The 27912-nt window shown below is 40.5% G+C and overlaps 2 protein-coding genes and 1 non-coding gene across 3 annotated transcripts; 2 read left to right on the top strand and 1 right to left on the bottom strand.

Moving 5' to 3' along the window:
* The first annotated feature begins 8376 nt into the window (after window positions 1-8376).
* On the top strand, window positions 8377-8515 carry LOC149402136 (small nucleolar RNA Z247). The gene has a single exon (XR_016296255.1). It is a non-coding gene; the product is annotated as a small nucleolar RNA Z247 (small nucleolar RNA).
* A 4841-nt stretch (window positions 8516-13356) lies between these two features.
* Window positions 13357-16987, top strand: FKF1 (flavin-binding, kelch repeat, f box 1). The gene is made up of 2 exons (XM_089608985.1): window positions 13357-13735; window positions 15074-16987. The coding sequence occupies exons 1-2, from the start codon at window positions 13449-13451 to the stop codon at window positions 16632-16634; spliced, it is 1848 nt and encodes a 615-aa protein (XP_089465111.1). The 5' UTR covers window positions 13357-13448; the 3' UTR covers window positions 16635-16987.
* A 466-nt stretch (window positions 16988-17453) lies between these two features.
* DL1C (DYNAMIN-like 1C) lies at window positions 17454-24415 on the bottom strand. Its single transcript, XM_089608880.1, has 16 exons — window positions 23993-24415; window positions 23838-23901; window positions 23304-23408; window positions 23055-23156; window positions 22359-22409; window positions 22097-22158; window positions 21359-21449; window positions 21178-21242; window positions 20584-20778; window positions 20354-20473; window positions 20202-20272; window positions 19697-19922; window positions 19294-19344; window positions 18875-19103; window positions 18445-18584; window positions 17454-17852 (listed from the first exon to the last, which is right to left on the bottom strand). The coding sequence occupies exons 1-16, from the start codon at window positions 24122-24124 to the stop codon at window positions 17727-17729; spliced, it is 1830 nt and encodes a 609-aa protein (XP_089465006.1). The 5' UTR covers window positions 24125-24415; the 3' UTR covers window positions 17454-17726.
* Between the last annotated feature and the right edge of the window lie 3497 nt (window positions 24416-27912).

Below are 27912 nucleotides of genomic sequence, written 5' to 3'. Positions count from 1 at the left end.
TGTCAACTATCTAGACATCTGATGTCAATATTGTTGACATCTTATGACATCTAACGTCTACAATGTTGTTATTTGATGTCATCCTATCTATATCATGCTTACATGTCTATTCATTGTAATTGCAGCATGTCGATGTTATATCATACTACCTTAGGAAGAAGCGGTGGTTGGGTCAACTAAAAGATTCGTTCACAATAATGAACGTCTTCTTTCACAACTACTGTATCCAAGGATATGAATCGTGGGTAAAGTGTGAGAACAAGGATGAATTTGATTGGGCAAATCAGTCCCGTATCGTGGACTACATAACTGCCACAAACAAATCCTTGAAGCACTCATGGTCGTGGGTGGACGTTGATGTCGTATACGTGCCTGTTTGTCACGCTGATAGGTCGCACTGGCTCCTTCTACTTGTGAACATTCGGGAGCGGTCTATTACAATATACGATTCAATGTCCGAAAACAAATACCATAGGCAAATGGTGACGGCCCACGTGCAAAAACTGGCTGAATTCATCCCATTAGCTCTTTGTTTTCTTCATGCATTTGATACATTGGGTATTGAAGACACCAGTTCAGCCAAGTTCAAAGTCGGAACTGCTGCCAACATGCCACGACAGGGAAATGGGTACGTACATAGTTGCGTGTTTAATATTACGAATAATACAAAAATTTAATTGTCTAATACCTTATTTTTGTGGAACAGCGGCGATTGTGGCATGTTTGTCGTGAAGGCCATTGAGTTTATGACTCATGGGTTTGACGTGTCGGCAATCAAAAAAGAGGACATCGCCATGTACCGACAAAAGTACACCATCGACCTCTACCGACACGGGGCGGTGAAAATTGCAAGAGAGGCCCAATCGGACAACGACAAGGATGAATGAGCTAAATTGATTCATAAACTCTTATTTATTTAGTATCAGTTTTTGTTAAAATTATGGTACATTAATGATTATGGTATGTAAAACTTTAACTTAATCTTAGTGTTTTGTAAAAAGTATGGTACTTTAATGATTATGGTATGTAAAACCTTAACATAATCTCAGTTTCATTATATATGTACTTTATTATGATATTGTGTACATAGATATGTCAACAATGTTTGATACTCAGATGTCAACAATGTTGACATCCGAGTATCAACAATGTTGACATCCGAGTATCAACATTGTTGACCTACATATCAACATTGTTGTCATGTATGTCAACATTGTTGACATCTGAAATCACAAAACCAAACAAGTATGAACTCACAATAATATCTGATATTACAAACAAAGTACACGATAATATAATATCTGAAATCACAAACAAAGTAGACAATTCTTTGAAATCAACAAAAAAAGGTTGACAAAGGAGGTTAGGTCAATGGAGTTGCACTATTACAAGTTTGACGATTGTGACCAATTTCCCCGCAACGCGCACACTTGCGCCTAATAACATCCTCTCCTTGAGAGGGTATTCTTTGCTTTTTTGGCCTACCGGCGGCACGTGCCTGGTGCTGAGGCGCAAGAACGGTGATATTCTCCACCTCAGGGGGGATATCCCAACTCGAAATGTCGCCATGAGGATGATGTACAGCTGCGTAGGTTGCCCGCAAATACTCTGTCGTATATACCTTCGAAATAAAGCTCTCAACTGGACGGTTGCGAACTCGGCAAGCCGCGATTGCGTGTGGACAAATAAAATCATGCGCCTGCCATCGATGACAGGAACAGGTTCTATCATCTAAATTAACGGCATATACGATCCCCTCTCTGTCTACTACCTCAAACTCGTTGACTGAAGATGGTCTGACCTATTATACAAAAAAGGTTGATTAGATATAGTTATGAACAATGAAGTCAACAACGTATATATGTCAACAATGTAGACATCAGATGTCTACATTGTTGACATCTGATGTCTACATTGTTGACATCTGATGTCTACATTGTTGACATCTATGTCAACAATGTAGATATCTAGATGTACATTGTAGACATCTGATGTCTACATTGTTGACATAGATGTCAACAATATTGACATAGTCTACAATGTTGACATCTGATGTCTACATTGTTGACATCTGATGTCAACAATGTTGACATCTCATGTCAACATTGTAGACATAGATGTCAACAATGTTGACATGAGATTACACATATCAACGATTATTAAACACTTACAGTCATTCGAACAGCATATCCAATGTACTTGTCCGCTCTGGCGTGGTATTCTTTTGTCAGAATCGTTTGTGTTTTTTCCGCAGCTTCTCGACGTTCATAAAACCATTTCATACTCCTCTCTCTTAGCCAATCCATCAACTTTGCAACTGGAAATTGTCTCACTTTTACGTTTAATGCATTCAATGCTTCCGCGTTGTTGTTCGTCATGATATCGTACCTTTTCTCCGTGAACATACACCGTGCCCACCTATGGTTCCCGACATCATTTGCCAAGTATCGACGTATTTTCGGATTTTCAGCGTCCAACATGACCATGTAACTTTCCCATTCACTCATCGTGTATGCCTTTGCGGAACCATAAAATTTCCACTTCACATCCTTCGTAATCCCCTTAAAAGCAGTCTTCAAATTACCAACGAGGTGGAACATGCAAAAACCATGATAATAATTCGAAAATACCATCCTCACGCCATTGATTATGCCAGCGTGTCTGTCAGATACAAATACCTGATTCTCACGTTCCCCATATGCGTCCTTCAATTTGGCGAAGAAGTAAGTCCACGCCTCGTTAGATTCTGAAGGACCAACACAATAGGCTAACGAAAATATTTGCTTGTTTCCATCCATCCCACACGCTGTATACAACATTCCTTTATAATAGTTCTTCAAATGGGTACCATCAACGATAATCACAGGTCTAAGGTACTCCCAACCACTTCTCCAAGGGCCGAGTGCCATGAAAAAACTGACAAATACGCTGCCCGCACCAGTGACTAGGTCAAAAAAAGAACCGGGATTCTTAGTCTCGATCATGTACCTTAACTTAGGTAAGAACGCGTACGAATCTGCCGAACTACCGTAGAGGGACTTTAGTGCCTTCTCTCTGGACAGCCAAGCTTTTTTGTAAGTCATGGAAACACCGTAATCCATTTCCATACAACTCATTATCTCTTTCGGTCTGCACATACCCGTCGTTGGATCAATACACTTGTGCTTTACAACCTCTCCAATTAGCTCACTCGTTGCTTGCGGGTGACGTCCTTGCCTTACGTGTAAGGCACAGCTGTGGTCTTTGTCAAACCTGAAACATGAAACTTCCATGAGTATCACTGGGGAAAAAGTTCAGAATTATAACAATGTTGACATATGATGTCTACAATGTTGACATTAGATGTCAACAATGTTGACATCTCATGTCAATAATGTTGACGTCTCATGTCAACATTGTTGACATATGATGTCTACAATGTTGACATATGATGTCAACAATGTTGACGTCTCATGTCAACATTGTTGACGTCTCATGTCAACATTGTTGACATATGATGTCTACAATGTTGACATAGATGTCAACATTGTTGACATAAATGTCAACATTGTTGACATCTGATGTCAACATTGTAGACATCATATGTCAACATTGTAGACATCATATGTCAACAATGTTGACGTCTTATGTCAACAATGTTGACGTCTCATTGTTGACATGAGACGTCAACATTGTTGACATGATACATCAATATTGTAGACATCATATGTCAACATTGTTGACATGAGACGTCAACATTGTTGACATGAGACGTCAACAATGCAACAATCTGCTTTTTGTTTGTTGACATCTACGTCAACAGTAGAAATCAACTAGAAATAAGAAGAGAAGTCAACAGACAGAGAACGTATGGAACATAAAGACAATTTACCTTCTAATTTGAAATATGAGCGTCTTTTCCTTTCTCACAGCTCGAACAGACCAATTACAGCCCTCTCCCGGACAAGCAATGTGCAGAGATTTTTTGTCTGAGTTCTTTGTCTTATATGTGAAGTTTTTGACTACAGCGAACAACATCAAGTGTTTTTGTAAAGCCTTTTTATTAGCATACAGTGCGTGACGCTCAATATATACAGGGGAATGGACATCCAAAACAATAGTATCATCGTCTGCACCGCTCCTAGTAGATGAACTTGGGACGCTATGTGAATTCAGCGGCGAATACAGTGGAGGATTGGAGTTGCGTGGTGGTGGAGGAGATCGTGGTGGCGGCGGATGAGGGTTTTATGGTGGAGGCGAGTTTTGCAGTGGAGACGAGTTTTGTGGTGGAGGCGAGTTTCGCAGTGGAGACGAGTTTTGTGGTGGAGGCGAGTTTCACAGTGGAGACGAGTTTTGTGGTGGAGACGAGTTTCGCAGTGGAGACGAGTTTGGTGGTGGATGCGAGTTTCGTGGTGGAGGCGAGTTTCGCAGTGGAGACGACATTGGTGGTGGAGGTGAGTTTCGTGGTGGAGACGAGTTTTGTGGTGCAGGCGAGTTTCCTGGTGGTGGAGGCGAGTTTTGTGGTGGAGGACAGTTTTGTGGTGGTGGAGAGCCTCGTCGTTGTGTCGCATCGTCAAATAACATAAACTCATCTAATCCCATAGTTTGATTAGGAGTTGGGACCGAACCACACCCCTCCTCATCCTCGGCTATAGATGGCATGTCGGAAACTCTTATAGGTAGATTTCCAACACAACCACTACCACGGCTGTTGGGAGTGGATCCAATCCCTGCTGAATCGGGACCCGATTGTTTTTCGTTTGCTTCCAATATCAATTGAAAATTCTCCATGTCATCTTCTCGTCTTCTCCGCAAATATAAGAAACCTTTGAGCGTGTCATCGTTGGTTATCTCAACAGGCTGCACTGCACCAGCCATCGAGTACGCAACACCAACAGTATGAGTGGATGGTGATTTACGCAAGTTCGTGTAAATGATTTGCATCAAACTAGCGAAGTTGACGTTGTACGGCACCACGATTCCGAAAGATCCTTTCTCGTGATACCGACCAGGTTCAACCCAAGTACCACTGTGCTTGAATAATAAATAAATATCCCCCATCACTGCGTACAAAAAAGTAAACAGAGTTATTATTTGTTGACATCAGATGTCAACAATGTTGACTTTAGATGTCAACAATGTTGACATAGATGTCAACATCATCTTCAAAAATCACATAACATACCCATAACAAACCCATGCTTTTAAACAACAAAAACTTCATTATTTCAAGACGAAAAGCTTTTTTATACCCGGAAAATGAAAAAAAAACGAACCTAGGGTTTTATTTCGTGGATTGCAACTTCTCTTTTTTTGGGCTGACATTCGGAATGCTGCTCCGACAATAACTGAGCTCCTCCGACGACTTTTTTGAGCTGTGTTCACGAGTTTTCTCAGCTTGGACGAAATGGGGGAGAGTGGGGTAGAGAGAGAGAAGATCTGGACGAGAGAGCTTGTACGAGATAGGGGAGAGAGAGAGAGAGAGAGAGAGAGAGAGAGAGAGAGGATCTGGACGACAGTCAGAAGAGATGGACTGGAAGAGAGAGACAGAAGAGATGGTCGAATAAGGAGAGTGAGAGAGACTGAAACCTAGATGTACTGGACAAGAAAGAGAGAAGAGATGGACGAAGGAGAGAGATTGACTGAGACTCACCTATTAATCAGTCTTCATTTCGGGAGAAAAGGGCAAACTTGACTTTTTAAACTTGTCATGGTGGCATCTATGTCTAATGTCAACATTGTAGACACATATGTCTACAATGTTGACATCGAGTGTCAATATTGTAGACACATATGTCTACAATGTTGACATCTGATGTCTACTTTGTAGACACATATGTCTACAATGTTGACATATGATGTCTACATTGTTGACATAGATGTCAACAATTTATTGTTTTTTTTTTCTTGATTCTCATATCATTTCCTTATCTGTTAATCTTCATTGTTGACCATAATTTCCACTTCACATCCTTCGAAATCCCCTTAAAAGCAGTCTTCAAATTACCGGCGATATGGAACATGCAAAAACCATGATAACCATGATAACATGCAATTCACAACATTACACATATATAAGACATAGTGTAAATAGACATATTAAGCAGTTTCAAGCATTCAAGTCATACAAAAACCCATACAAAAATATAAATATTACGAAGTTTAGACCAATGATGTGGGGAATTCATCGTCAGAGTCATTTCTTGTTGATCATCATCCTCCTATAATAGAGAAGTTCCTCTCTCTGGGTTTTCAGCATTAACAGTCGTGTCCCCTTGGGCACGACTTCCATAAAATCTCCTTTTTTCTTCAACTGAGTCTCCCAGTCGTCCCCGATGATTTCTTTCATAACACTATCGAGACACATGATCGGACCTGATTCAGTTTCACTACAAAAAGTATCCAAGTACCATATGTACTCAGCCTGGCTCATTTGAAACTCCGTGAGTTGTGCATCACCGAGTTCCGATCCGCTTGCCTTATTAACATCAATTGACTACAATTTTAGTAATTGTCTACAATTATAGGTATGAATGTCTACAATCATAAAAAATAATAACCAAAAATCAGCTTTGCTTGGCATCAAAATGTACCTCATTTTTAGAACATTTTCTCTTTCAGGGCTCGAAGTCGTCATAGCTTGTCACCGGAGATTCAATGGAGCGTTTTTCTGACATTTCTGCATATTTTTGGCAATATTAGAGTCAACAACGTTCATTAGTTGTTGACATCATATGTCAACAGTTGACGTCCATTGTTGACATCTAATTCAAGTATTAATCACAATGCATTAACATAACAGTCACATGTCAGTTCAAATTGAGGTGAACTTGTCAGAGAAAATGAAATAAAAGAGCTAACCATATAGATTAACAAACTTGTCTACTAGCATTTATGTCAACATTGTTGGCATTTATGTCAACATTGTTGACATCTAATGTCAACATTGTTGACATATATGTCAACAAATAATGAACGTCATCTTCAAAAATCACATAACATACCCATAACAAACCCATGCTTTTAAACAACAAAAACTTCATTATTTCAAGATGAAAAGCTTTTTTTATACCCGAAAAAATGAAAAAAAAAACGAACCTAGGGTTTTATTTCGTGGATTGCAACTTCTCTTTTCAAAAATCACATAACATACCTATAACAAACCCATGCTTTTAAACAACAAAAACTTCATTACTTCAAGATGAAAAGCTCTTTTTTATACCCGAAAAATTAAAAAAAAAAAACGAACCTAGCGTTTTATTTCGTGGATTGCAACTTCTCTTTTTTGGGTCGGAATGCTCCTACGACGATAACTGAGCTCCTCCGACGAATTTTTTGAGCTGTGTTCACGAGTTTTCTCAGGTTGGACGAGATGCGGGAGAGTGAGGGAGAGAGAGAGAAGATCAGGAAGACAAACAGAAGAGATGGACGGGAGAAGAGATGGGTTTGACTGAGTATTAATCGGTCTTCATTTCGGGAGAAAATGGCTGAGTAAACATAGATGCCAATTTGTAAAGAAAATAGATAGTGAAGGGCAAACTTGACTTTTTACACTTGTCTTGGTGGCATTTTGGGACAAATTAAGGTTTTAGTGGAATGTGGGAAAAAGTTATCAAAAGAGTGGCAAATATGGCAATTTCTCTTATTCTTTTTCCTGATTTGTCATGTCTTTGGGTGGATGTTGTCATCTATTGCTTTTATTTACTTGTTATTCTCAATGTTCTTATTTGTGTTACACGCCTCTGTCATGTAATAAATGTGCCACAGTAATATCAAAGAAAGGTTTTTTTTTTACAATTTCCCATATTCGTTCATGGTATCAGAGCCATTGGCTCATTAATATAGTCCATTAAAATGGAAAACTCTGATGTTGTCCAAAATGGAGAACCCTTACCAGTGTTGGCCGAAATTCCTCCCCCTCTTCCCATTCAAGTCATTCAACCCCAAAACCAAGCAATCTCCCTCAGACTCACTGAAGCCAACTATCTCCTTTGGCGTCAACAAGTCCTCGCCGCCGCTCGAGGATATGGCCTAGAAAATTTCCTCTTTGGCAGAGAAACCCCTCCACCACAAACACTACCTGCTCCAAACCCACAAAACACCTTCCCTTCACCAACCACTCCTAACCCAAACTATTTCTCATGGCTACGCCAGGACCAACTCCTAATGGGTTGGCTCCTTACCTCCATCTCTGAATCCATCCTTGTTGACTTAGTTGGAAATTAAACCTTTCATGCTGTATGGGATGCTCTTGATCGCACCTATGCTACCCAGTCCAAAGCCAAAATCATGCATTACAAACTACAAATCCAAACCCAAAAAAAGGGAACCATGACCATCCAAGAATACCTAACCAAAATGAAGTCATACACTGATATCCTTGCCTCTGCTGGATACCCACTCACTGAGGAAGATCAGATCCTTCATATCCTGTCCGGCCTCGGACACGAATATGATCCTGTCATTGTAACCCTGACCTCTCAACCTGACGCCTACTCTCTCCGAGACCTAGGTGCTCTTCTGCAAAGCTTCGAGATGCGTCTAGAGCCCATTATCTCTACCACAGTAAACTCTGATGGCTCTTCCCCAATGGCCAACCTCTCATTTCAGCCCAGGAAAGCAGTCCCAGCCAGCAACAACTATCACTCGACCAACAATACCGGCTACAATCGAGGATCTCGAGGCTCGAACCGAGCAACCGACGGCAGGAACAGAGGCGGTCGCACAGGAGGTCGAAGTGTGGTGTGCCAACTGTGTGGTCGTCAGGGACATACGGTTCAACGATGCTTCTATCGTTTCGACTCCAGCTTCCAGGGAAATAACACTTACTCCGAAGGCTCATCCAACAGTGGTTACTCAAACAACCAAACACATGGAGGCTGCTCTCTTCAATCCAACCACAGAGACTTCACCAATGGTCATATGACTGCAATGCTGGCTACACCATACACCACTCTTGATGGTAATTGGTTCCCGGACTCTGGCGCCACAAACCACGTTACTCATGATCTCAACAACCCTCAACATGGGGTCGGAGTACACATGAACAAGCCGCCTTCACATGGGCAATGGTGCAGGTTTAATCATTTCTCACCTTGGATCTTCCTCCTTCAAAACCCATAATCGTACCTTCTCTCTAAAGAACCTTTTACATGTCTCTGATATCACCCGCAACTTACTCAATGTTTCCCAATTTTGTCTTGACAATTCTGTTTTCTTTGAGTTCCACTCACATGTCTGCTCTGTGAAGGATCGAGCAACGGGGGCCATCCTGCTGCAGGGGAGTCTTGAAGATGGACTGTACAAGTTTCACATCCACACTTCACCATAAAAAACCTCACCAGAACCCTATTCATTGCATTTTTCTAAAAGGCCACCTGTTTCGGCCATTTCTCAATATCTAGTGTGTTTTCATTCAATCAAAGATGTCACTAAAGTTTCTGTCAACACCTGCCACCAACGTTTGGGACATCCCTTCTTTGAAGTTGTAGATCGTGTTCTTAAGACTTGTTTTAATGTTAAGTCATAAAAAAAGGAAACTGAGTTTTGTTGTCATTGTATTAAAGCAAAGGCTCACAAGCTACCATTTTCTCCTGCTCAAACCACTTACACAGAACCACTTCAGCTTATACATTCTGATTTATGGGGGGCTTCACCAATAGTCTCTAGAAATGGTTTTCGTTATTACGTGAGTTTTATTGATGCATTCTCTAAATTCACATGGTTATACCTCTTAATGCTCAAATCAGATGTTCATAATGTTTTCATACATTTTCAAAAACTTGTAGGAAACCAATTAGGCAAAAAGATAAAAAATTTACAGTCTGATTGGGGAGGGGAATTCCAAGCTTTACAAAACCACCTAAAAATTTCAGGCATTCACCATAGGACGTCATGCACTCACACACCAGAACAAAAATGGTGTTGCTGAGCGCAAACACCGTCACATAGTCGAAACAGGCCTCACGCTTCTTTCTCAGTCAAATCTACCCCTAAAATTTTGGGATGATGCTTTCACAACTGCAGTCTATCTCATCAACAGACTCCCGACACCAAATCTGCAGCACGGAACTCCTGTTGAGGTACTCTTTAACTCTAAACCCGACTATACCCGTCTAAAATCTTTTGGTTGTGCATGTTACCCTCTCCTACGCCCTTTACAACAAACATAAACTGGAATTCAGATCCAAAACATGCACTTTTCTTGGCTATAGTAACCAATACAAAGGCTATAAATGTCTCTCCCCGGAAGGAAGATTATATGTTTCACGGCATGTTATTTTTTATGAAACTTTGTTCCCATATGCTTCAGCCCCACAAGATCAAGCCACCTCTGAAATCCACACCGAACACATGTATCGGCGCTTTCACTTTCAACCGTCGCCCTCGGTTTCGATGCCACCTCTACCACCGAAAACCACCAAACAAGCGCATGTCGCTGATCCACCACAAGACCAACAAGTCCCTACCTCGACAACACAACAAGTCTCTACCTCGACACCACAACAAGTCCCTACCCAAATGGACAGCGTCTCTGACTCCGATACGGTATCGCATGTTGCTGCTGACCCTTCCCAAGACACAACTGAAGAGAGCAGCCTCGCCCAACCACCTGTGAGTACAAGCAACGCCCATCCCATGATAACTCGCTCCAAAGACGGTGTTTACAAGCCTAAAGTCTTCCAAGAAATTAGCGATCTCCACCAACGTGAACCACGCAGTGACCTTGAAGCCCTTCAATCCCTGCATTGGGTGGATGCCATGAAGAATGAGTTACAAGCCCTCCACAAAAACCACACGTGGTCACTCACTACTCTACTGGCAAACCGCACCGTCGTTGGCAGCAAATGGATCTTCAAAATAAAACGGCGAGCCGACGGTTCCATCGCCCGCTATAAAGCTCGCTTCGTGGCCAAAGGTTTCCATCAAACTCCCGGCTTCGACTTCGACGAGACATTCAGCCCGGTTGTCAAACAAGCCACAATCCGAACTGTACTCACCGTTGCGTTAGCCCACCGTGGACTCTTCGGCAACTTGACGTAGATAATGCATTTCTCCATGGTGTCTTAAATGAGGAGGTTTATCTATAACAACCACCCGGGTTTTCAACTCTACATCAACCTCAACTTGTTTGTCGCCTCCACAAGGCTCTTTACGGGTTAAAACAAGCACCCCGAGCCTGGTTTGCTCGCCTTAGCTCTTCACTCCTCGGCCTCGGCTTCACACCCTAAAAAGCCGACACGTCCTTGTTCCTTCGGTTTCGGAGAACATCAACCATTTTCTTCCTCATCTACGTCGACGACATCATCATAACCGGAAACAACGACGACGAAATTGAGGCTCTCATTTCTCTCATCGGGAAAGATTTTTCACTCAAAGACCTCGGTGAACTGAACTACTTTCTGGGCATACAAGTTGTCCGTCGTGGCTCCGAGTTGATCTTCTCGCAAGAACAATACATCATCGACCTCTTAGCTCGTGCTGACATGAGCAACGCCAACAACGTCTCCACACCGATGGTCACCGGTCTGCCTCTCTCCAAAAACACGCGGTGACCCTATCGATAACATCATGGCTTATCTCAGCCTAGTTGGAGGTCTCCAATACGCCACAATCACCCGACCCGACATTGCCTTCAACGTCAACAAGGTTAGCCAATTCATGCACAATCCCTTAACCACTCACTGGAATGTTGTCAAATGGATTCTTCGCTACCTTGCCGGGACACGCCACCTTGGCCTCCGTTTTTGTCAGCCATCTCATCTCATTCTCACTGCCTTCTCCGACTCCGATTGGGCTACTGATCCGGATGATCGCCGCTCCACCTCTGGCTTTTGTGTTTACCTCGGGCAGAATCTCCTTACTTGGTGCTCTAAAAAGCAACCAACTGTCTCTCGCTCGAGCACGGAGGTAGAATATCGGAGCCTCGCACACACTACAGCGGAAATACTTTGGTTACAATCTCTCCTTCAAGAACAACGGATCTGCTCATCTCGGCCACCGATCATTTGGGTCGATAATCTCAGCACTGTGTCCTTGTCAGCCAATCCCGTTCTTCACTCTCGAATAAAACACATGGAGTTAGACCTCTATTTTGTTCGGGAAAAAGTCATCGCGAAGGAGCTAGCTGTTCAACACGTCCCTGCAATAGATCAAAATGCAGACATCCTCACCAAGCCCTTGGGTGGTCAATTCTTCTCTTACCTGCGAAAGAAACTCAATGTTGTTTCTTTCCAGCCGCTTGAATTGAGGAGGGATGTTAACCATCAAGCCCAAACAGACACAACCAAGCCCATGCACTCCTATAGCCCCGCCACGTCATCAATCCACAACATGGCCATCTGTCAATGACAATTGAATGTTGACATAATTGTACCAGCTAATCCTGCCGTTACCAGCATGGTCCAATAGTCTTAGAGATGCTTTTTATTCCTTTTCCTGATTGGTCATGTCTTTGGGTGGATGTTGTCATCTATTGCTTTTATTTCCTTGTTATTCTCAATGTTCTTATTCGTGTATATATACACGCCTCTGTCATGTAATCAATGTGCCACAGTAATATCAAAGAAAGGTTTTTTTACAATTTCTCATATTCGTTCAAGGATGATTGTAACGACATCGTCGAGAGGGTTGGAGATAGAGGCGGCAAAGATGAGACCGAATCCGAACACCGGCGGAATCCGATGGGATGGGCGAGGTGGAATCCGACGAGAATGACGTGAAATGCCCCAAAAGTGATGGTTTAGAGAAGATGGTCAAAGCTCCCATCTCCCCCTACGTCGGAAAACACTGGAAAGTGGTGTCTCACTCCTTAGAAGGATGAGGGCGGTTGAGAACCAAAAAACTCTAACTTTCTTTGTAGAAAAAAAGAAGAGAAAAGAGAAAATAAATCTAGGATTTGTTTTTTCCTCCGAAATGTAGCTCTCACGAGTGTGAATCACTGTAAAATTGTGTGTCTATTGTTCTTGTGATTATTGTATTAAATTAAGCTCTTATTTAAGGCCCAAATCCTAACAATTTTTGCACAATTAACCATGTATTTCTATTTTTTGATACTTTCCAATAAAATCTAAATTTTGAGTTTTATGTGATCGTGTATACCTAAATTTTTCCATTTTTCGCTGGTTAACACATGAAACGTGATAGGATGTGAAAATTACATTTAACGCATGGAACGTGATATGATAGGATGTGGTACGTTTTTTTCCCCACACAGAATGGATCCAATTTTCACCGGTTCGCACTTTTTTCCTCCCTTGCCAAACAAAAGCCTCGAAACCACATTACAAAATATCTTAAGGAAGGGTATTTTTGAAATTTGGACAGCTAAACAAGGCATATTTGATAAGACAACTTGAAACTAATATAAATATTGGATACAACAAAATATCTTGTGGAACTGACTTTGCAGTCTGTGAGTAACCACTGCTTCGATTTCCAATTCATCGGGGAGGGAAGAGAGACCATTAATGGCGGAGAAAGTCGCCGGAGGAAGTGAAGAAGAAAGAGAAGAGGAAGGTAAGGGAGACAGCTCAGGGAAGAGGCTCAGAGTGGCGAGCCGAGCAGAGGCAGATGAGGAACGAGAAGACGGCGATGTAGAGCTTCTATCAGAAGCAGGGATTTTGTTCTATCCAGTGGCTCCGACGTCGTTCGTGGTCTCCGACGCCCTTGACCCCGATTTCCCGATCATCTACGTCAACAAGGTCTTCGAGATCTTCACCGGCTATCGCGCCGACGAGGTCCTCGGTAGAAACTGGTGAACATATTTTTTATATCCTTATTTCTCGTACCTGTAGAGTTTCTTTTTTATTTTTATTTTAAATCACAACGGAATCTTCAATCACCAGCAAAAATATATAATATAAAAAAAATCTGTTTTGCTTTTGTCGATTTCTTGTTGTGTTTTCATAGACGAGAATTGGACTTTCTTCTTTTTGCTTTCTGTTTTTCTAAAATTTGTGATTGCTTTTCTTCAAACCTGGGAAACTGTTTGATTAGGCCTACTCTGTTTTGCTATGCTATGGCGAGCTGTTGTTTTTTCCTTTTTCTTTTTGTTGGCATTGTTGTTGAACAGTCTTATAGTTGCTTATGGATAATCCTGTATACCTAAGAGTCTTAACTTGGAAACAGAGTACGTATTGGTCTTAATTTATTCGCCAATTTACAAGTTCAATAATTTTCAATGCTCCATTTTTCAAGTCCTCGTATTTTGACAATCAATAATAGGCGCGTTAAACGAATGAACGGTGCAAGTTTGAACGTGTTTCTCATTTCCCTGGTTTTTCAGTTTTAGACGAATATTAGACCATTGGTGTTGACAATAATTCTTCTTTATTTGAAAAAAGGGAACGCTCTACCTGGTTTTCTACAGTGACATGACTGACTTTATCTTTAGATTCGGTAACAAAAATAGACTTCTTGAACTCGGATGAATTTGATTTTTTCTTGTGAAACGGAATTGTTGCTGCTTATTGTCATTTCAATGAAACGTGAAAATGGTGGGTAATTCTTATTTCCTTTTTTTAAGAACGCTGTTATATAAAAAAATAAGGGCTCTATAGATATATATAGCGATATGAAAACTCAAGTTTGGCCATATAATTAGCTTTTAGTTAAGTTTAAGTAAATAGCCACGAGACTTTATTAACAAAACGAAAAAGACATTAATAATTGTAAATAGTCGTTAATAATCATTAGATTCCAAGGGCATAAATGGAATGCCAAAAATGCTACATCACCATGGCTACTTACTTAAAATTTAAAAAAGGTTTGCTATCTAGCAAATCTCCAAATTTTGGTGTCTTAATTATGTGGGATATATACAAATTATCTTAAAAATAGAAATGAAAATATCTTCTAGGCGCAGGTTAGGATAAGGAAGAAGTTGTGATCCAGATCAATGCTATGTCGTGAGTTGTCCAGTTGGAAAATAGATATTCCAAAACTAGATCTCGATCGTTTGTCCTGTCTTTGCTTCATATTTTGTACTTGTTCCTTTGACCTCCACCTCATATATTATGGCTTAGACCTTCTTGTGCTTCATAATATCGCATTTATTTTGTTGTAACGTGTACGCAAATGTTTCATTTTCCAGTCGGTTCTTACAGTATAGAGACCGTCGTGCGCAACGTAGACACCCTCTAGTCGACCCCGTTGTAGTCTCCGAGATTAGAAGATGCCTGGACGAAGGAGTTGAATTCCAGGGCGAGATCCTCAACTTCAGTAAAGACGGAACGCCCTTGGTCAACACGTTAAGACTCGCACCGATACGCGACGACGACGGAACGATGACGCACATCATCGGCATCCAAGTGTTTTCGGAAGCGAAAACGGACGTGAACCGTTTGTCGTACCCCGTTTTCAAGGAAACCTGCGGCGGAGAGTTCGACGAGGCGGGCAGGTACGCGTGCGCGGGCGGGCAGGCGTGCGGGTTCCTCGAGCTCTCGGACGAGGTGTTGGCCCACAACATACTGTCGCGGCTGACTCCGAGGGACGTGGCGTCGATCGGGTCGGCGTGCCGGAGGATCCGGAAGCTGACGAAGAACGAGCAGATGCGGAAGATGGCGTGCGAGAACGCGTGGGGGAGAGAGGTCACGGGCGCGTTGGAGCTCGTGACGAAGAGGCTCGGGTGGGGCCGGCTGGCGAGGGAGCTGACGACCCTCGAGGCGGTGCGGTGGCGGAAACTGAGGGTCGGGGGGGCGGTGGAGCCGTCGCGGTGCAACTTCAGCGCCTGCGCGGCCGGGAACCGGCTCGTCCTGTTCGGGGGCGAGGGGGCGAACATGCAGCCGATGGACGACACGTTCGTGCTCAACCTGGGCGCGGCGGAGCCCGAGTGGCGCCGCGTGGCGGTCCAGTCGGCCCCGCCGGGGCGGTGGGGCCACACGCTCTCGTGCCTGAACGGCTCGTGGCTCGTCGTGTTCGGCGGGTGCGGCCGTCAAGGGCTACTCAACGACGTGTTCGTCCTCGACCTCGACGCCAAGCGGCCCACGTGGAGGGAGGTCTCGGGCGGGAGCCCGCCGCTCCCGAGGTCGTGGCACAGCTCGTGCACCGTCGAGGGGTCGAAGCTCGTCGTCTCGGGGGGTTGCACCCACGCGGGGGTCCTCCTCGGGGACACGTTCCTGTTGGACCTCGCGGATGAGAAGCCGGCGTGGAGGGAGATCCGGGCCGCGGCGGCCCCGCCGTCGAGGCTCGGCCACTCGCTGTCGGTGTACGGGCGCACGAAGATCCTCATGTTCGGCGGCCTCGCCAAGAGCGGGAACCTGAGGCTGCGCTCGGGCGAGGCCTTCACCGTCGACCTCGAAGACGAGGAGCCGCGCTGGAGGCTCGTGGAGGGCGGGGGCGGCGCCGCGCCGCCTCCGCCGAGGCTGGACCACGTGGCCGTCAGCATGCCGTGCGGGAGGGTCATCGTCTTCGGGGGCTCCATCGCGGGTCTGCACTCCCCGTCTCAGCTCTTCATTCTCGACCCGGCCGAAGAGAAGCCCTCGTGGAGGACTCTCACCGTCCCGGGCCACCCGCCGAAGCTCGCTTGGGGTCACAGCACTTGCGTCGTCGGTGGGACCCGCGTGCTGGTCTTGGGGGGACACACGGGCCAGGAGTGGATACTCAACGAACTGCACGAGCTCTGCTTGGCGAGCAGGCAAGACTCCGACCTTTGATGACCTCTGATCATCTCCGATTTTTATATTTTGTTTTGCGTCTGTAATATGTTGTAAAAAGAACACGTTTTTGTACACATTTAGAGCATATAATAGGATTGCTAAACTTACGTTATACTTATTAATAGTGAGTGACTAGGCTACATAATACTTGTTATGTTGCTCCTTTTTTTTTTTTTTTTTTTTTTTGTACTCGTGTTTCTTGTTCGTTTGGCTCTTGGTATCGAATTAGAGGATCGTTTGTGTTTACGTGGAAGGGTCTTGTAGATAGTGATTGAAATGTGTATTTGTTGACATAATTAGCTTCTTTCCAAATGTACTTGTCCGAAATTGTAACAGAAACACATTACATATATCTTGCCTGTTTATGACTTCTTCTTATATACCAACCCATCATCTTGAGGTGATTTGCAATCCATCTTGTTTACCACAAGACACGTTCATAAAGATCTGACTTTTTGAATAAACAAATGCATACATATATGATTGATATTGCTATGAAGTAGACGTTTAGAGTCCAATCTTTGTCTGTAAGAGGCGGTTATTGCAAATCAAAGGCCCCGCTACAACGCCGGTATTGAAGGCTAAGCAAACGCAAGGGAGGTGTGTATTGTGAGCTTGAAACCATTTCCGCAGTGACGGCGCTGATTCGCTTCGCTTAAGGTTCAACGTCCCAATCAAGTGATTACAAAATGGGTCGTTTCTTGAAATTGTGGTCCTGGACATGCAATTTCAGCCAAGGCAAAAGCGAGCCGCAATAGAGTAAAAAAAAATATAATAATAAGAATAATATTTTTATAAAGTAAGATAGGGTTCATGGAAGTAAATTCATACATATATATATTAAAAAAATCGTTCTGTATTATGAATGTGAGGCAAAAATAATTAATGACTAATCTTACACCCAGTATTCAATACCCTGCCAATAATGAGAAAGGGATAAAAATGGGAAAAACCGTGTGATTCAAAAGGCTGAATGAGAACAATTTCAGCAGTGTAAGTTCCTTTTTTTTCTTCCGATTTCAAATACTAATTTCTAAGTGGAGATTTCTATACTTAAATGTTCATGCAACATGAATAAGGGATTGATCATCATTTCCATGCAACAGAATCAATCTCGTCTCTTGCAGACTTGTAAAGGTCGAGACGTTTAGCAATGGTAGCTCGCTTCTCCATCAATGATGGGTCCTCGTCCAGCATCGCACCTAGCTTCTCCTTCTGCACATTATAGTTAAAAGTATTAATAAAAACTTCAGACTCACCGATAAATTTTTCGTTGCATGTCCAGAAACAAATTTTTCCTGTTATCCTTTTTTTGGGGTTAGTTCTCGCGAATTTTATGCCTTAGTTTACTGTTAGAAAGTAATGCATGTGTAAAAACAATTGACTTTCGTCATGGGAAAGGGAAACCTGTTTCTCATCCTTAACTGGATAGTTATTAGGGTATAATTTTACTGATCGATTGTTGATAGTCGGTTATAAAAGCTATAGTTGGCTGTTATTAAAAGTTCATTGCTAAAACTGGGCTATCTGCAATCAATTCTAGGTTTTTTTTTTTTCCTTGAAATTACGCGGATAAAATTAATCGTCAGTTTGTTCTGAAACTGTTTTTTCTTTTAATTCCAGAGAAACACTACACACAAATCGTTGTTTCTACTGAATACTCCTTTTAGATTTAGACTTGCAACTTTCAGGTATCTTAACTCTTAGTGATTATAAAATCTAATCTATTATTCAGATGCAACATTGCTGGCTTTTGTATGTGGAGCTATGAATTTTCAACTACAATAGACAAAAAGTACAACTTTACCTCTCTCCTCCCAACTTGAGCATAGAAGTTGCTTAGCAGAGATCTCTTAGCTTCCCGAACTTGACAATAGACTACAGCCTTGGGAATTGAATTTTTCAGTGTCTCTAACACCATATTAATATACGCACTCACATTCGATCCTGATACATAAGAAGACAAGAGTCAATATCAGTAGTTAAACTCTCATTTTGATGCCAAAAAAAAGTTTTACTCCCATTTACTAGTGACAGTTAAACGTTCGGATCGAATCCAGTATGCAAGTTAATTCATTCCAAATTACTAAAAAACAAAATTTGGTAAAACAATTTATTCCAAGCCACTTCCATCGGAGGCTTAAAGCCTGAATGCATCAATCAGGAAAAACATGGACATTTTCTTTTAGAAGGAATAACATGGCTATTGGCATGATGAGGTAAAAATAACGAAATACCGATTCTTCTGAAATGGTTATCTGAGTAACGATCTGCATTTGGTCCAGCTGGATTTGGGTTTTTCTCAGGTTCAAGGTGAAGTTTCCGGAAGAAGTCCACAGTTAAGTAGCTGGACTCCATATCCACCAGTCTTAAAACTGTTTTCCTACTGTCATCCCGAAATCTTTCTAGAGCTTCTGTTGTGGCAGCTGATATGTCGGCTTGAAGTGTAGGAAATCGTTTCAGCTCCTGCAATTGTCATCAGAGCCACGAGGTTGGTACAATTCAAAAAAAATTAGGTCCAGATTTCAGACCATATCATCACTTTGTTGCGGATGTGAAATCTATTGTTAAATTCTTGAGCACATAAACAAAATAGCTGTTGTTGCAACTAAAAAAACCAACTAACATATTCTGAAAAGAAAAGAAAAAAACTTACCTCAGTTTCAGCAATAGACTTCCGTACAAGCTCTTTCAGAACGTGGTGCACCTAATAAGAGCACAGAATGAAGCCAAATTAATCATTTGGGGTCATACAAAATAGTACACGATAAAGTTGCATAGAAAATTAAGAAACAAAACAAAAACTGTAATGTGACATCTCTTTTCTATCAAATAACTAATGGAACAATAGCTTGTTCCAAATTTGATTTCTAAAGCTAGAAAGATTATTCTTTTTATGGTTCCTATAAGGGAAAGTACAATTTTTTAATCATGAATTCATATTATTTTTATTTTTGTCAAGAAATGATAATAATGTTAAATTTTGATCCAGGAGATACAAGTGTCCTTAAAGTATCATAAATTCATTTATTGAATAGGGATGTATGTGATATATTTACCGCATCAACAGAGGCTTCGGCAGGTCCTTTAAAAAATCCAATAGATCCATCAATGAGCCTCCTATATCCTTGCTCTGGCGCAATCAAGTGGGGCTGATAACCATCTGCTTCAGAAACAACTCTCTGAACATTTTTTGTTGAGAGATGCCGATCAAAGGGCAGTTTTTTCAAAGCAGCTGGTAATTGATGATCGAAAACCCCGTAAATTCGATCTCCACCGGGTCGCCTGAAGTACACAAGCACGTTTCAGTACAATATTTATAACAAGTCAATTTCACTTTCCAACAAGAAAAGAAAAAGGAGGGGGAATGTTTCAACCAATAACTGATATCGCCCTAAGCTAAGCTACTCATGCATTTATCTTTTCTCAGCCATTAAGTTGTTTAAAATAAAATTCCTAATGATCCAATGGTTTTATTAAAAAAAAGTTAGCATTGGAAATATGAAGCGAAACATAACTCTTTCTATGGTACTTGCAATCCAATATAGAGGTCAAGAAACATACCCTCCATCTAAGTGTTCCTTAAACACCCGATCAAATGCACGGCAAAGTTCTAATATAGTGTAAAGCTGGGCCTGCAACAATAAAATTTGATTTTAAGTTATCTTTCTAAGTTAGTTCACAAGCAAGAAACAGATCAAGGTCCGAATCATTACCCCAGAGTCTACTGCTATTGGCCTGCCAATTCTATCCAACTCCGCATTCAGCTCATCAATGGTCTTATTAATTAAAGAAATGATACTTGGTATGCGCTGTCTGATGACACTCTCCAAATGCTGATAAGTGGAATGTGAAGATTAAGAAACAGGGGTGGCAAGAGGAAGGTGAATTTACATTCTTGAGAAAAAGAAAAATAAAGTAAAAGATATCGCTGATATAATATGACCTTGGATAAAAGTTTTGCAAGATATTCTGCACCCATCTTATGTGCCAAGTGCCCATACTCAGGGCTAGTTTGAAAGTATTCCCGTTCCTTTCTACGAGCAGCCATCATATCAACATGCTTGTTTATATCAGCCTGCGAACGGTTCACAACTCCAACCCATGGATGTTGCAACCTGTATTGTCGTCCTTCAAGAACCTTTAATATTCATAGGAAACAAACATTATCGTTTGACATTGGTAAGATCCGAAACATTGGTAAAACAAAAATAATACATGTTAACTTGACAAATTAAAATTTTCTTTAAAAATAATGATAAAAACAAAACAGAGCTCTCCATGGACCACATATGTAACCCAACAAAAACAAATAAAAATAATATTAAGATAGGCGTTAGGAGCATGAAAATATTAAATTAGAATGACAACACGAGATAATTTGATGGATCATCTGAATAACTGCAATAGGAATATCCTTGACCAAGTAAGTTCCTAAAGTACAAGGAGGACGAAAGCAATAAATGGAAGATCAAATTTTGCATTGTAAATACTGAAATAAAGTCATATTAATTCCAGGCATCAGGGCAAAGAAACATACATCCACTGCATTGGTCCCTTTGTCCATTAGATCCAGTTTTGTGACCACACCAAATGTTCGTTCACCTGAAGATGGAATTATAACGGTAGCGTGTGATTATTTTTCTTATCAACCAAATAATAATCAATGATGAGAGATAAACGTAATCTGGCCCCATAAACTGTACATATCAGTTAATTACCTGTGGGGTCAACTTCTCTTGCAATTTTTATGGCATCTGATGTTGCAATATCTTGATTTGCAGGAGATATAGCCAATATGATGCAGTTAGGCTGAGAAACAGAAAAACATGCATCCATTGTAAGTAAGCATCACCATCACATAACATGACATATATTAATATGATTACAAAAAAAAAAAAAAACTAAATATGGACATACACATACATATCTATATATTTTTGTGTCTATACTGCAAAACTGCTGAATAGTATCTTCATTGATCCTTATGATAATAAAAAAAAAAAATATAAACTATTGAGGTCATACAATTACTGTAACAAGATCAGGTCATAGATAATGATAGACTACTTCCCAACTTTGAGAGCTACAAGAGATTAAATCAGTTGCCTAGAGTTGAATCGTGGAAACTGAATCTTATTCCTCAATTTTATTTCATTACCAGTTTTCTATGACATATAGGAACGCTTCCCTCTCTGATAGTTACTAGGCCTCAATCGACAGTTGGTGATGAAAACGGGTTTGAAGACTTAATTTGGACAAGGATTATTTACAACTAGAGTTCAATTTTATTTAATATGTGAGACAGCCAAGTGAGAAGTTCCATTTTTTAATATGCAATGAAACTGGGTTTCAAGACTTAATTTGGACAAGGATTATTTACAACTAGAGCTCATTTTTTTTTTTTAATATGTGAGACAGCCAAGTGAGAAGTTCCAGTTTTTAATATGAGTGCTCACCTTTTCAACATAAGAACGGACCATGTTTTCAATATCTTCAACAATACTCTCCTGTTGTCCCTCTGCAAAAGTCAAAATGTTGTTATAGTGTATTAGTTCAGCAATTTTGTAACAAGGGAGAGAAACACCACCACCAATCATACATAGAGTATATACATGATTTCCGTGATCACATGGAGACATGTAAATCACAGACACGTGTGTGTGTGTGTGTGAGAGAGAGAGAGAGAGAGAGAGAGAGAGAGAGAGAGACGGTGATTACCTACAGCAACCTTAGTCAAACCAGGAAGATCTATGAGCGTCAAGTTTACAACTGCCAGAAAATATGAAAATGGTCAAAAACTATTCAAACTAATCAAATCAAAGTGATTAATTAAAAGAAATAGTATAACTAAAATTTGAACTCGTAAAATGTTCCGCTTCAGGTAAAGGGTTGTATCCATGAGAAAATTCCTGGAGAGGGTCCATTAGGTATATAAGCATATTTACACTTTGAGATTGCTATTTAGCCAAATATTTGGTAAATAAACTTAAGGAAGAGGATAAGTGGGGTGAGCAAGGACATATAAGCTTTGAACCACTAAGTACGACATGGTTAAGATAGTGTAGAAAAATTATAAAGATTATTTCCATGTTCTGCAACTTTTAAAGAGTATGACTGCAAGTGTTTTACCTATATGATTTTTACAAATGTTGACTATTACCACAGCTGTAAATATGACAAGCTTTTACAGAAAAAAAAAATTTGACGGCACCCTCTACAACTCTCTACATAATAAATACACCATCAGTAAGTAACTAGGTGCTGTGAACAAGTTATCATAAACAGGCTATGAATGATTTAATAGGTAGGACAGGTAAGAAAAAAATGAGAAAAATTCAATTATAGAAACATGGTCTATTTTCTTTTTTTCAATTATTTTAGCTCCAACGCTACAAATGGAGATAAAATACAAACCATTTGGAGAGTAAATGCTAAGATGAATCGGAATGTTGGAAATTTGTTTTGATTTTCCAGTTATACGGTCTGTCTCATCTTGGATTTCCTTACGCACAGCAGCTGCATAGACAAAAAAAGTTAATGAAAAATAAATGTATTAGTCAAAGACGAAGAGCATTCATAAAAATAAACATAAATTAAAAAAAAAAAACGCTCAATGTATAATCTTCCCAACCAATGAAACACTTCCTCTCAAAGTTTACCTACCAAAATCAGTGAACTTCTTTCTTGGAGCATGAAGAAACTCTGCATAATCTGACCCATCGGTTGTTTGATGAAGCTGCAGTACCAATGGCCTCCGTGTGACAATACCTTGCGGCCCAAAAAAATTTAGTCAGATTAATTTATGAACTCTAAAAGATAATAAATAATATTAAAAAAGTAAAACTCTATCCTTGGGACGAAAAAATGCACCCTCAAATCTATGGTGAATAACAGAAATAGACCGCTTAGAAAGATTAGAAAAAGCTTGGAAAAAAAAAAAAGTGAAACTCCAAAACGAAAGTACCACAAATTTTCAAAGTGAGGATCTCGTTGAAACTAATAAAAAATTATTCTATTTGCTATCTAGCAGCTAGCTACATTCAATTACCGTCCGAGTTCAAATAAATGAGCTCAATACTTGCTAACCAAATCATAATCATTATTCAAAAGATAAAACCTTTGACATATTGCAAATTGATTTAATCTTCGTATTAAAATGATCACAAATCAAACTAAAATATTTTAAGCAATCAATACCAGATCCACGAGGTAAGAAATCTCTCCCCACCACGCTTTCCAACACCGAAGATTTACCCGAACTCTGCGGAAATGTAGAATAATGCGATAAGAAATAGAGAAATTAAAACCCTAAAAATTACAAAAACAAATTAATCAGAAGAAAATAAACAAACCTGACCACCGACAACAGCGACCGAAGGCAGCGCTTCCCACAGGGACATTCCCTCGCCGCCATAGTCACCCAAGACCGTGCACGCTCTTTGGATTCTGTTTACGAGACCGATCAAGCTCTGCATTGTCGCCATTTTCGAAATGGATCGGAGACAATGAAGATCTACGATGCCTTTTTGCTGTTTTTAAATTTGAATCTGTGAAACTTTTCGATTGGTAGTTTGAAAGTTTATTATCAATGAAAAAAAAGATTAAAGACAGCGATTTGCCACCGGCGATGTGTTGAAAGGTTAGGTGAAAAAACGCAGCGAGATCGAAAATGGAGAATTCGATTCGCAGCTTCGATCCGACTTTTGGTGAGAGAGAGAGAAGGAAATGAAATAAAACGGCTGAACAAAAATATAATTAATTTTGAAATTTCTTTTACCGTGGCAAACTAGCCAACGTTTAATAATATTCCTAGATGGAAAATTTCTAAACAATGGAATCATCAGCACTTTCGTTGTATTCGTTTGGCACAGCTTTGTTTTTTAAAAAAGTGCTTTTAGATTCAGTTTTTGAAAAAAACTGTTTTTTTCAAAAATTGACAAGTGTTTGGTAAACTGATTATAAAACAGTTGTTGCTGGTAACAAAAACTTATTTAGCGTTTGGTAAAATAAATATACTATAGTAAAAAGACTAAAATAGACATAAAATAAATATTTAACAGTGCTATGGATAATCACGTGAGGATATTAAAGTAATTTTATATCAGATACAAAAACGCTTTTTCTAAAAGCTAAGATTCTTAGCTTTTGTGACTCATGTACAATTTTTTAAATCGTTTTTGAAATTTTTTTTAAAAACTGTTTTACCAAACAGTAAGATTGCAGTTTGGTTTTTGCTAACAGCAAAAACAGGCTTAAAAAAGCTGTGCCAAACACGCCCTAGATTTTATCTTTTGTCAAACATCAATGCAACATCATTGAGAAATTTCATTAATTGGGCTTAATAATTGATTAAATATCAAATTTGGACTTATGAAATATCTGAAAATGGACTTTTGAGTCAAAACCGGACAAAAATACCCTTAGACCATTTGAAATAAAAAAAAGCCCGCTATCTCTCTCTCTCTCTACTCACTCGAAAAAAACGAAATCAAACCCGTACGATCTCATACGATTCCATACGATATATTACGACCATGTACAATTCAATACGATATACTACGATGGCGTACGATAAACAAGCTTCAATCTCTGGCGGCGGTGATGCTCAGAAATCCCGAGCTCTCAAAACGTCGAAAAATGTGAGTTTTAAACTAATTTCTTGTTAAATCTCATCGAAAATAGTCAGAATAGGTAATAGGACATAGGATTAATCTGATTTGTGGTTATTTGAGCTATTTTGGATCGGATTTAGAAAGTTAGGGTTAAAAATTGGGGCTGAAATACGATGAGAATCATGCATCGTACGATGTCGTACGATGAAATTCATAGATCTGTACGATGCGATACGATGTGGTACGATGGGATACGATGGGTTTAAGTTTTTTTTTAAAAAAATTGTCGTACGATACCATACGTACGATGTTGTACGATACTGTACGATAGTTTTAAAAAAAATTAATTTTTTTTGTTATACGATGCGATACGATATGGTACGATGTTGTACGATAGTTTTAAAAAAAATTAATTTTTTTTTATACGATGCGATACGATATGGTATGATGCTGTACGATAGTTGTAAAAAAAATATTTTTTTGTTATACGATGTTATACGAGTCTGTACGATGTCATACGATGAATTATGATTCTGACCTAATTTTGTCGTTTTTTTAGGACAATTTGAACTACATATACAACGTCCCATTCCCGGGTCGTATCACGTACGGTGGGACGGGGATCTTGAAGCTCGTACGGAGGAGATTCGATGAGTTCGGGATAAAAGATCGAATCCTCGAGACTCCGTTAGAGCAATTTTTTCGGAGAGCGAGCTCGGCTTCTCACCGGTGCTCGTACATACTTTCCTTCAGAAGAAGATCGAGGCGACGGTACGGGGGGAGATACATTTTGGTATCGGAGGCAAACGAGTAAGATTTGGACGCCTCAAGTACGCACTCATCTCGGGGATGAGCTATGAAGACGGTCCGATGAAAGTCGAACAAGACGAGCGAAACAACGACCGATTGATCACAGACTACTTGAACCAGAGCCATGACGACGCGTTCAAGCTCGGGCTGCTCGTATTTGTCTATGGGTATCTTCTGGACAGCCGGCCAACAAAGTCATCGAGGAAAGGTGGCAGAAATTTCTATACATCGTAGAAGACCTCCCCTTCTTCTTCAAGATGCCTTGGGGAAATTTGAGTTGGGCGGAGATGTATTCCAGCCTCTCGGTGAACCTAAGGCATTATCACGAGACGCTGCAGAAGAAGTTGAAGGACAAGCCGGACGTGGCTCAGAAAGAGGCCAAGTACACATTGACGTGTAATCTTCATACCCTTCATTACTGGGCGTACGAGGCTATCCCAGAGATCGGGATGAGGTTCGGGTCGAACCAGGGGAATCGTGTGCCCAGGATGCACTCGTGGTCTAGTAATGTGGTCATCATGGGCAAAGACAACGAGGCCGTCCTGAATAAAAAAACGGTAACTTTTTATTATTTAACTTTTATTAAATGTATGTTACATTATTTTGGAATATTAATAATTGTTTTTGGTTTTGTAGGTGGTGTTGCGATATTTTTATAACTAGCACGCAAGTGGACGTATCGCACAAGTGATAGTGTTACGTAAGTAACAGATATCGATCCCACAGAGACTAGTTACTTTAGCGACGTTAAACAATCTAAAGCAAATTGATTTCACAGATTTGTTGATGGATGTGTTTACAAAAATAGCAAATGAATTAACGTAAAAATAAACGAGAAATAAACACGAGATAACAAATAAAAGAAAACTACAGGGTTACGATTTCACCGGGTAACACAGCATCAGGGTTTCGGGAACGAACAATTACAACTATTCCTATGTAAGCTAATCGCATTCTCTCAATAATATTCCCTAGCCTCTCTCGAGTGATCTAGCGAACCTATGCAATTGTCGGATTACTTATCCTCTCGGCTTCTAATCCTATTAAAGCAACCACATGCACTAAACACGAGAATTCTAACGATTACACAATCGTCTAAGCCGTCAAGCAACCTAAAACAATGTGATGAATGAAAACGGGCACGAGTATTTACTCTCTCTCAAGCAGCTAAAAACTCCAATTAAACAATTAAAGGTGATCAAGTTAAAGAATGCGTTAAGAACACTTCCACACAAGCAAACATATTCATGAAACAGTTAATAACTAATCAAACCCCAACGAAACCCCTAATCTACATCTAACCCCGACTACATCGTAACCCCGTTAAAGACTTAGCCTTTAACGGTGTTCATGACCATGATCAAAACAAAGAGAGTGATTAAAAGCAATAGAACTAGATTAGAATGAAGAAGAGAACTCATGATTATCACGTGATAGGAATTCAAAAACACATTAAGCAATTAAGAACAGAAAATAGATAGAAGGAAGAAGAAAAACTATCAATGGAGTTCCGGCTGATCGGGTTTTGTCAATTCCGTTGATAAGCTTTCTCTCCTTGGCAAAAGCTCTCCAAAATAATCATAAAAATAAAGCGTAACCTAAAAATAGAGGCTGAGTTATGTTTTATAGTGGTTTAGGTCGAAGTACAATTTTGGACTGATCTGGGCCTTAAAAAACGATCCAACGGCTAGGATTACATCAAAATCCGACTTTATTTTCGTCAGGATTCGTCGTCTCGCGGCGCGCCATCCATCCTCGCGGCGCGAGGTTTCCTTATACGTCTCGTCGCGGCGCGAGATCACCGCGAGAAGCTCCTGGAACTTTTTGTGCTCGTGAAAATACGGGGGTCG

This window comes from Urtica dioica, chromosome 3 (genome assembly GCF_054948205.1).
Source record: "Urtica dioica subsp. dioica isolate 48M chromosome 3, U.dioica_male_clone48M_v1_H2, whole genome shotgun sequence".
In the NCBI taxonomy this organism is placed as follows: Eukaryota; Viridiplantae; Streptophyta; class Magnoliopsida; order Rosales; family Urticaceae; genus Urtica; species Urtica dioica.
The sequence above is the reverse complement of the archived record's forward strand: the minus strand, read 5'-3'. Positions and strand labels throughout refer to the sequence as shown.

Excerpts from the sequence above, each read along its gene's own strand:
- DL1C (XM_089608880.1), bottom strand. The coding sequence starts at position 24,124 with ATGGCGACAATGCAGAGCTTGATCGGTCTCGTAAACAGAATCCAAAGA. Across the intron at positions 19,923-20,201 it reads AAGGAACACTTAGATGGAGG|GCGACCCGGTGGAGATCGAA; the intron begins GTATGTTTCTTG and ends TGTGTACTTCAG. Across the intron at positions 18,585-18,874 it reads TAACCATTTCAGAAGAATCG|GATCGAATGTGAGTGCGTAT; the intron begins GTATTTCGTTAT and ends CTTATGTATCAG.
- FKF1 (XM_089608985.1), top strand. The coding sequence starts at position 13,449 with ATGGCGGAGAAAGTCGCCGGAGGAAGTGAAGAAGAAAGAGAAGAGGAA. Across the intron at positions 13,736-15,073 it reads GAGGTCCTCGGTAGAAACTG|TCGGTTCTTACAGTATAGAG; the intron begins GTGAACATATTT and ends TTCATTTTCCAG.